We start from the raw sequence: 10167 nt of genomic DNA, 5'->3' as shown, positions 1-10167 counted from the left end.
TTACATAAAGGTTTAGCTTGATGTGCAAGTGTGCACATCAAACTAGTGTGTAGATGCAGATACTGACCTGTGTGCAAATGTGTAAATATGTATAACATCTCTCATACTGTAGGTGTTCAACTGACCTTATGGTGGCTGCAAAGACCCATATCATGCTACAGTCACACACGTTCAAACAGAGGTTTGAGGCAGTGGCATGACCAAAACTTTTACAAATTGAAATTTCCTTGTCGCAATGAGTTGGCTATCCTATTTGTACTCTAGTGTGACTGAGCCATTATGCCCTCATGGGCAAAGCTATTGTCATGCAGGAAGATACCACTCCCACCTTTACAAAAATCCTTCATCATAGGATGAAGGGGATCACTCACTAAAAATTTTTTTGCGAGGACCATTTCCAGAAACTGGCCAACCACGCCCAAACCATGTCAGCAAAATGTCCCTCCCCTCACTGTTAGTGCCAGTGATTCATTTTTTTTTTTTCTTTAATGTTTCAATTGTCTGCCCCTCTCGTATTTGTCTTTGTTTCATATATATATATATCTATATCTATATCTATATATATATATATAGATATAGATATAGATATATATACAGATATATATATAGATATATAAAATAAAGACAACTACAACAATTTTGTTTGCGGAACCATTCACCGCTGGGTACCCATCCCCACACGGACATGTTTCTTCGACACACTTGTTCACAGACGCAACATTTGAAATGGTGAGTTTCATTGTCGCATTTACAGTCGGTATTTGTCAAAAGGAGGTTGTTTCCTAGTATTACGTTATAACGGTTCTAAACAGGCTACGAGTCACCTAAAGCATTGTGTAATAATGTAGTTCTTTGCGATAGCAGGCTAAGCTAGTCAAGTAGTTGAAGTTGAAGTTCGGGAGAAATTCCTTGTTTTCGTGATGTTTTTGATGTTCTTGTCTATTTTGCAGGCTGTTACACTTCACTCAGATCTAGGAGACATTAAAATTGAATTGTTCTGTGAGCGCACACCGAGGGCATGTGAGGTAAATGTATTTCTCAACCTAACTCTCCCTAGCAATCAAGCCTTTTATTTTAACACTCTTACATTTTATGGATCTTTACGTGAAAAAGTAAGACCATCCAGCACTCGATTTATTTTCTTCCACTAATTCAGGGTCGTAGGTGGGATGGAGTTTATCCTAACCCACTTAGACCTTGTGTTGTTGTAGTATGAGAGTACGCTCAAATGCAGTTTTGGAACTTTCTGTATGAAGTTTGCATGTTGTTCCTGTGTGTGTGCATGGGTCTTTCGGATTCCTCCCACAGTCCAAAGGCATGCCAGTTAGATTAATTTGTAGTTCTGAATTGAATGCAGGTGTAAATGATGATGATTATTGATAAATCAAATCAAATGAATGATTGAACTGATTTAGGACATTTCTAAGAGGTTACTGACCCGATTTCAGACTTTATTCAGATTTGTGTGCACCTGATGTGTCAGAATTACTTTCCAGCATGGCACAAGACTACAAAGAGCCTTAAAACTCAATTTAAAAACTCAGTTCTAAGATATACTGTCTGCAATGAAGATGAAAGAGGTGTGATGTGGTCACCTCTGGCAGATAAAGTTCTTTACAATCTAGACTCAGAAATGATCGTATTCTGTCAGATAAATAAAGATAGTCAATGCTTAAGGGCGATGAAGGTGTTTAAGATTGCAAATTTAAAAAAAAAAAAAAAATGTAATAATAACATTTGTAAAATGGTAATTTAAAAACATGACAAATACACGAATTTGCATTTAATTTTGCTGGTGTTTTTTTTGCAGAACTTTCTTGCTTTGTGTGCCAGCGGCTTCTACAATGGTTGCGTCTTCCACCGAAATATAAAGGGCTTCATGGTTCAGACCGGAGATCCTACAGGTACGGGGATGTTATTGTTTTTGAAGTGGCAAAAAAAATATATAAAATGAACTTCCTGTTCATTGCATCTTTGTTTTCTTATTAAAACCTCCAGGCACCGGTAAAGGAGGAACAAGCATATGGGGGCGTAAATTTGAGGATGAGTTCAGTGAACACTTAAAAGTGAGTAAATCCTATAGCTAGTTGGTTTAAGCTGGTTTTGCCCAAGTATCATTCCATAGGAATGTTTTTCGTTCTTCTGATTTCAGCATAATGTAAGAGGAGTGGTCTCCATGGCAAACAATGGTCCCAACACGAATGGCTCCCAGTTTTTCTTCACCTATGCCAAACAGCCTCACCTGGACATGAAGTACACAGTGTTTGGAAAGTAAGCATCTTATGCAAGCCAACAAAAGAGGTTTGTTGGCTTGCATACTGGCTTTGTTACCTCAGGTAAAATTGAAACATTTGCTGACTGCTTACCCTCTAAAATTTAGGATCATAGACGGCTTGGAAACACTGGATGAGCTGGAGAAGCTGCCTGTGAATGAAAAGACGTTCCGACCACTGACTGAAACTCGGATAAAGGATGTGACCATTCATGCTAATCCTTTTGCTGGATAGCAGATTTTCACTTTCATATGATACAATGCTTGTTGCCTTGCTAAAGTCAAAATACTTTTCAAATGGTAGAACTGGAGAGTCCACTCACATGCCCAGACAGTGGGCAGGGTGCTGACTTCAAAGCTACAAAGTGTTAAATTGTCTTAACTTTTTATACGGTGTAGTTCCTGATTTTGCAACTTCATGTAAAAAATATATAAAAATCAGGGGGATGTCTTGTTTCCTTTAAACAATGAACTTTGTAAACAAAAATAAAATATGGACGTAACCGCCATGATGTCACCCATTGGTTAGTGAAGTCTCATTCTGAAGTGTTTCAAAGTTGTTTTTTGAAGCTGACTGTCACAAGATGGAGATGGATCTAAACAGGAGACCAAAGGACGCCACACACTTGGCACTGACATGTGAATGATATGTTGTTAACCAGTGAAAATATCCTGGATATTTCTTAGTTTGTGCTTCTAAAAATGACCATATTTTACAAAATGATTATGATTTACTTAGTTAACCTGAAACTAGCAGGTGAACCCAAAGTTATCAGGAAAGTGTTTGCTGAGGTTACATAACAAAGGAGCTGAGGATTGTTTCCCCATAGACTTCTCTGTAAACGCAAGTCTTTTTGCAACTTTAAGAGTCGCCTCCTGCTCGTCGTTAAAAAGACTACAGGTTGAAGTTTGCTGCACCTTTCAGACCTGAAAGATGTGTCCATATTTTACACTGTCTGTGTTTTAAATCAGTTTTGAAATGATTTTTTTCCTTAACAGGTTCCTCTCCATTTATTCAAGTTTAGTCTTAAAAGGGAATGTAATAAATTGCCAATGTTGCGTATTTAAAAAAAATAAAATAAAAAACTTTTGTAATTAAAATACTTTTGGTTTTAGCATGTTTTCAGAATATGTTATACATGCAGCATATTTTTCGTGAGTGTCCACTTCACATCTTGTAGTCCTAAGAACTAATTTGAACTACAAAGGAGTTATTGCGTCACATTGCGTCATCAGTAGTGGACAACTGTCACGCGGACCCTGGTAGAAATCATGGCTACAGGTGATGCGTTTAAAGTAAGTTTATTACCTTGCGTGGGTTTACAGTGCTTCGTGGTTGCTCATTTATGACTTTGGTCATATATTTATTATTATTCATTTATTTTATCCAGGCGAAAACTCTCATTGAGAGTTAAATTTAACTTCCAAGAGAGACCTGGCTAATAAGGGCAACAAAAATGAACTAAATACGGGCTTATTTCTGCAAGTTAAGATACCTCGGAGAAAGACTTGGAGGTTTTTTGCTGTGTATTGTAGGTGTCATCTCTGAAGGGGAAAGTGGCCCTGATAACTGGTGCCAGCTCGGGAATCGGAGCCGGTACGAGCGTCCTGTTCGCTAAACTCGGAGCTCTGCTGGCTCTGAACGGACGCGACGTGGAAAACCTCAACAAAGTAGCCAAAGAATGCACAGACTGTGGAGCCGACGAGGTACATAACGTAGTATGCTTCATATATATATCTGCACACACTTCCATAATGTAGTTGAATAAACACAAGTTGGATGCTGTAATAACAATATTATACTTTTATACATTTTCTGGCGGTTGGTACGACCTCCTGTGACCTCCTGTTGGTCAATTTAATGACCAACAGGAGGTCAATTTAATGAGCAGAACTAAGATATTAAACAATTTTAGTGTTTGTAACTACATCAGAATTACAAAAACAAGCTTGTACTAGAGACGCACTACTACTTACTGTATACTTTGTAATTTACACCTTACTAGTAGCTGGGTGGACCCCTTCACAAATGCTTTAATTCTTCATGGCATAGATGCAAGAACATACAAGAAACATTTTGGAGATTTTGGTCCATATTGACTTGATAGCATCACACAGCTGCTGCAGGTTTGTCCCTCGCATGTCCATTTTACAAATCTCCCATTTCACCACAGTGCCAGAGCTCATTTGTTGGATTCTGGTCATTTTGGGGGCCATTTGAACAAAGTGCAAACTCATTTTCATGTTCAAAGTGTGTCAAGAAAACTTCCCTCACACCATTACACCTTCAGCAGCAGCCTGAACCTTTGATGCTATGCAGGTTGGATCTGTGCTTTCATGTTGTTTATGCCAAATTCTGAGCCTACCATCCAAAGCAGCAGGAATGGCACCCGCTGTGGTACCCTGTGTGGTCTTCTGCTGTGGTAGTCCATCTATTTCAAGTTTTGATGTGTTGCATTTAGTAATACTCTTCTGCATGCCTTAGTTGCAATGACTGGTACTTTGAGTTACAATCATCTCCAAGCAGTCTGGCCATTCTCCTTTGGCCCCTGGCATCGGCAAGTTATTTTTGCCCAGAGAACTGCCACCCACTGAATATCTTCTCTTTTTCAACCCTTCTCTGTGAATCCGTGAGATGGTTGTGTGCGAAACCCCCCCCCCAGTAGATCAACAGTTTCTAAAATACTAGGATAATTCTAATGCTCACTTTAAACTTCAGCAGGTCCTACCGACCACGTCTACATGCCTAAATGTTCAGAAACTGGCTGATTAGATATTTGCATTGTAACTAACAAAAGTGACTGGTGAGTGTAAAGAAGCAGTTTTTAAGGCTGGTGCCACTATTGTTATTACTTGACCAGGCCGATATTTGTGCCTTTAACAAAACAGTTTGTTCTGTATTTACTGTTACTTTAGTGTTGAAGGCATACATTTTTGTCACCTTTATAAATAATTTAAAAAACAGTTCTTAATGAAAGGTTGTGTGTGCATGCAGCCTCTACTCGTTCCTGGAGACCTGACTGATGAGGAGATTGTGAAAAGCACGGTTGAGAAAACTATCGCTCACTTCGGCCGGCTGGATGTCCTGGTCAACAGTGCTGGCATACTGGCAATGGGCAGCATCGAGACAACAGACCTGGCTCAGTATGACAAGGTCATGAACGTTAATGTGAGGTAGGAGACCTGGCTTTATGTAGGAGATGTATTGGTATCAGTTTCACAAAGCCATATAGTTGTTGATTAAAGAAGAGGTTAGATATAAAACTGGGAAAGAGAAATAATTTATTACATGGCACTCTTCATATATTAAGAATATCTTTATATAATAATGATACTTGTCAAACTGTGAGGGTATTTTTTTAAGATGCTGCATTTGAATTCAACTGAATATGAGATTTATTTTATTTAAATATTCTAAATTGTACATGACGTTTAACAGTTAATATTTTATTATATTGTGAGCAGTTTAGCAGTACTGTTTAATGTGTGCCTGCGTGCTTGAAAAGTAGAATTAAGCATGTTTAACCATCTTTACACACCATGGACACAATGAAGCTGCATGTATGAAAATGTAAGGGTGTTAAAATATAAAATGTTAAACAATTGATAAGAACACGGTGTCCTTTTGAAGTAGATTTTTTACATACTTAGGATGGCCAATCCTTCTAATGTAGGATCCATTTAGTCCTACATTAATTCTATTTGTGCTGTAAAAACAGGTTGGAATTCACAAGCAAAAGTGAATTCTGTGCAAATACAGATTTAACACTGCCATTATCGACAGGAACATTATCTCAATAGAACCATTCATCAGCTGTCTAGACTGGATGTAGCCTGATTAATGTAGGCCTGGTGAGATACTGCTTTTACTACAATGGTGAAGCCAATCACAGATGTCAGGATGTTAACTGACCTTTGCAGTCTGGCAAGCACTGGTTATTATAATGAATCATAACTGCATATTTAATGTTCAAAGACTTTTAAAAGTAATTTTAGTTCATATATTACAGATCTATATACCACCTGACCCAACTTTGTGTACCGCACCTGATCAAGACCAAAGGCTCCATCGTCAATGTATCCAGTGTGAACGGACAGAGATCAGTGGGTACTCTGCATGTAGACGCAATATTTAAACAGCACCATCCATATGCACTATCTTTATGAAGCTATGTGTTATAAAGCATCATCAAAGAAGTGTAATTTTTCTCTCTGTAGTTCCCTGGTGTGTTGGCCTATTGCATGTCCAAGGCTGCTATTGATCAGTTTACACGTTGCATAGCACTTGGTGAGCTCTTTATTACCTTCATGTGGACAGCAATATAAAACTTTGCATTGGCACATAAGAATGGACCATCATGTAACTACATTTTTAAATTTCAGAGCTGGCATCAAAGCAGGTTAGAGTGAACTCTGTCTGGTAAGTGCAATAAACATGTTATTGTTGCACAAGGTTTTCAAACGTGCACTGCAGCCCTTCACATTTTCAGAGATTGCGGATATTAAAAGTGCTGATAGTGAAAATAGCACAAGCAAAGTGGGCATCATATGCCTCCTGCCTGCTCTAACCACGCAGCACCCTGGTATAAACCAAACAAAGAATTTGACATCTCAAGCAACTACCGTTGGCGGCTGTGGCTCAGGTGGCACAGCAAGTCATTTCCCAATTGGAATGGTCAGTGGATCAATCTCTGACTCATCCAGCCTTGTGCCGAAGTGTTCTTAGGCACCCCTGATGCATCCATCGGAGTGCGAGTGTGTGCGCCACTGTTAGAAAGTGCTTAGAAAGCACTGTGTGATTTTGTGTGTGATTGGGTGGATGGAACTTGCAGTAGAAAGTGCTTTGAGTGCTCCACTGAATAGAAAGGTGTTGTATAAGTATCAGTCCATTTACCTACTGCTGTGTGCTACACAGAAGGGGCAACTTCAAACTCCTGAACTGGTTCTCCAAACTTTTTCGAGAGTCCATGTGTGAAAACTGCTTTCAATTCTGCGCTGTTTGACTGTCCAAAACTCTGATGGGGAGAAAAAAATCATTTCTGATTTTATTTGTTCAGTCCTGGTGTGATCATCACCGATGTCCACAAGAGAGCGGGACTAAATGAGGAACAGTATACCCAGGTAATATTTACTGTATTCAGCTGAATAAATATGTATAGAATCTCAGTCATGCAACTCAAGTCATCTCAAATGTGAGGATCTATTTCTTTAATTTTTTAGCAGCATAACCAAAAATGTAACTTTATACATTATTTTCTTATCGTTTTATATTTTTACCACCAGTTCCTTGATAAGTGTAAGCAGACCCATGCCCTCGGTCGACCAGGCGAGGTGGAAGAAGTGGCCCACAGCATTGCTTTCCTGGCGTCTGATGCTGCCAGCTTCATTACTGGAGTCAACCTGCCAATTGATGGCGGCCGTCATGCCATGTGCCCGAGATAAGACCGTGTATGTACAGCACCCTGTACATACATGGTGTTATCTGGTCTTATCAACACCCATACAGCACTCTGCTAATACAACACTTTTAAACCTCGAGTCTGTCTGTGTTTTTGAATTGCATAAGGCTGCAGTAACATTGAACGAGTCCCCCTAATGGCATTAAAATTTAAATGATGATGAAAGCTGCTAGAGAAAAAAGACATCACAGACACCATTTACCTTCATCTGTACAATGGTAGTAGTGGCTGGCACGACATCAAATTTCCAGGTGTGAAATGAACAAAAGGAAACTAAAGTGTCACAAACAGGCAGTTTAAATGCATTTATTTTGTTGCGTTTGAAAATTTTCTTTGAAGAAAAACTTGGAAAGCTACTTATCAACAAAGCTTTCAGACTTTTTATTGAATTACCTATCGAGGCGTTAGACTTAAATGTCTGTTCGGACCAAAACACTGTTAGCTTGTGTACAATGGTAGTTAAGAGTTGTATAGTGTAAAAACAAAAAAATCCTCTGAGTTGTTATCATTATTGCATATTTCAGTAAGAACCTTTAAACCTCCAAATGACAAAAAAATAAAATACAATCCTAAAATGGTGCCTAGTTTGAAGATTTTAAATAATCTTTAAATAGAATCCACTGATAATAAATGTTGCATAGCTATACATTTACATTTTGACAAACTTAAATTATTTTGTCAGACTCATACAAAGAATATTGAAAATGTTAATACCTTGAAAATATAATTTAAGAAATTTGGCCTGTATGTATACGTAACAGTCTTCCCTTTAAAAGCACAGACATAGCTTTGCTGACAAGAGTTTATCATACGCGTGTCGACTGCGGCAGCACCAGGTGTCACCTCTGTGTCATCCCAGATCATATCGGGCAACGACTTGTTTTGCTGCAGGATGGGAGGAACAGAACGAGGTAGCATCTTGACACTTTTTTTTTCAGTTCACACGAGAAATCTTTGCTCCACCTTGACATTTAAGGCACCACACAGCAGTTATTTGTGTGAAGATATCCGCATAAATGTGGTGTCTCGTAGCACTGGACAGTTAATAGAGGCTCAAAAAGACTTACCTGGAGACTGTGTGTGTGTGCCTGAAGCACACTATACCTGAATGAGTGATATGACATTTATACCGTGTATCCTTAAAGGCTGTGTAACAATAACTATTGCACTTTATCTTACAATATACAGTACATATACATGTTTAAATAATACTTAAACATTGAAAGAAGGAGTAACTGAATTTGAACTGTTCTGTATTTCCATACAAGTCAGACCGTGAATAAACTATGATACACCATGGTCTGAGATATGACAGAAATGAGACGTTCATAATACTTCCTTCCAAAAGGGGCATCCAGGTCTTGTGTCACACAAACAAGTCTCTAACAAAAGGAGCTTATTGTGTTGCATATGCTGATTAGTGCCAGAAGTCTTATCTCTGCGATTCCAATGGGCCTTCTTTATCTGGCGCCCCTCCTGTTTCTGCAGTCCAAGCATATTTTGGGGAGAAAAAAAATGGGAGGTTGTTTTTTTTGTGTTTTTTTCTTTTTTGCAAATCACTGAAGTGCTGTTCTCCCTCATCCAAAATCTTCCATGAAGTCACTGCTTTTAGGAGCGTGCCACAGTTATTTATAAGAAGCACACAGGTCCAACCTCTAGGTGATAGTGTGCCCCGGGCTCTGCAGTTGGGAGGTTGTGCACATCCACTATGGGGAGTAAGTTTGGATCCTGGCTCTGGAAGATAAAATGCGTCTGATGCCAGCGCCCATCCTTGATCTGAAAGCCAGATTTGCATAGTGTTATGGGACATAATCACAAAATCGCATGAGTCAGTTTTCCGTCTTCTGGTGTTATTTCTATATTGACACAATTTTATCAGCTCGTTTTCAGATATCCATCACTGTCTTCAAAACCAGTGCAAAAAGAGGCAAATGGAATTTAACTGGGCCTCTCACTGAAAAAGCAGTCTATTCTCGATAATCCTCAGACGTCACTGGGAATAATTTTAATTGGAATGACTTTCTACCAAAGAAATGCTCCTTCCAGAAACTACTGACAAAGAGTTTTGTGGATTATCCAAAGTAACCGGGACAGCATTTATGGAAAGAAGGCTAATGCTGCATTCCTTTTTTTGATGCTGTGAGCACATCAAACCAAACTGCATTAACACCCATAATATTAGGTTGAATATTGAAGAATGGAGCTAGGGTGAAAAGGTGATTAGCTTTGTGAAGCATGAAGGCTTAAAGAAAAAAACTAAACAAAAAACTTGGTTAACCAGTATCTCTGTAAAACTGAGGAAACAGCCAACTGGCTGTTAAAACATCAATTTATGTTTTTAGAGGAACTTGTCATACAGTCTTTAAAGCATGTGATGCTCTATAACAGCGCTCCACAACCTCCGGGCCACGGACCGGTACCGGTCTGTGAGTCATT

General features: G+C 38.9%; 3 protein-coding genes across 3 annotated transcripts in view; 2 read left to right on the top strand and 1 right to left on the bottom strand.

Moving 5' to 3' along the window:
* The first annotated feature begins 636 nt into the window (after positions 1-636).
* Positions 637-2975, top strand: ppil3 (peptidylprolyl isomerase (cyclophilin)-like 3). Its single transcript, XM_003454180.4, has 6 exons — positions 637-729; positions 951-1025; positions 1811-1904; positions 1999-2066; positions 2153-2271; positions 2381-2975. The coding sequence occupies exons 1-6, from the start codon at positions 727-729 to the stop codon at positions 2505-2507; spliced, it is 486 nt and encodes a 161-aa protein (XP_003454228.1). The 5' UTR covers positions 637-726; the 3' UTR covers positions 2508-2975.
* Positions 2976-3474: 499 nt separating this feature from the next.
* zgc:101858 (3-oxoacyl-[acyl-carrier-protein] reductase FabG) lies at positions 3475-7810 on the top strand. Its single transcript, XM_003454181.3, has 8 exons — positions 3475-3568; positions 3809-3979; positions 5268-5446; positions 6283-6376; positions 6491-6560; positions 6656-6692; positions 7330-7393; positions 7556-7810. The coding sequence occupies exons 1-8, from the start codon at positions 3545-3547 to the stop codon at positions 7712-7714; spliced, it is 798 nt and encodes a 265-aa protein (XP_003454229.1). The 5' UTR covers positions 3475-3544; the 3' UTR covers positions 7715-7810.
* col27a1b (collagen, type XXVII, alpha 1b) overlaps positions 7668-10167 on the bottom strand; it is a 66292-nt gene continuing 63792 nt past the window's right edge. The window contains exon 62 of the mRNA XM_005473605.4: positions 7668-9507. Coding sequence (XP_005473662.1) covers positions 9361-9507 — 147 coding nt within the window. The 3' untranslated portion in view covers positions 7668-9360. The remainder of the gene's footprint in view (positions 9508-10167) is intronic.

This window comes from Oreochromis niloticus, linkage group LG12 (assembly GCF_001858045.2).
Source record: "Oreochromis niloticus isolate F11D_XX linkage group LG12, O_niloticus_UMD_NMBU, whole genome shotgun sequence".
Taxonomy (NCBI): Eukaryota; Metazoa; Chordata; class Actinopteri; order Cichliformes; family Cichlidae; genus Oreochromis; species Oreochromis niloticus.
Note: the sequence above shows the minus strand (reverse complement) of the source record. Positions and strands in the feature narration are given on the sequence as shown.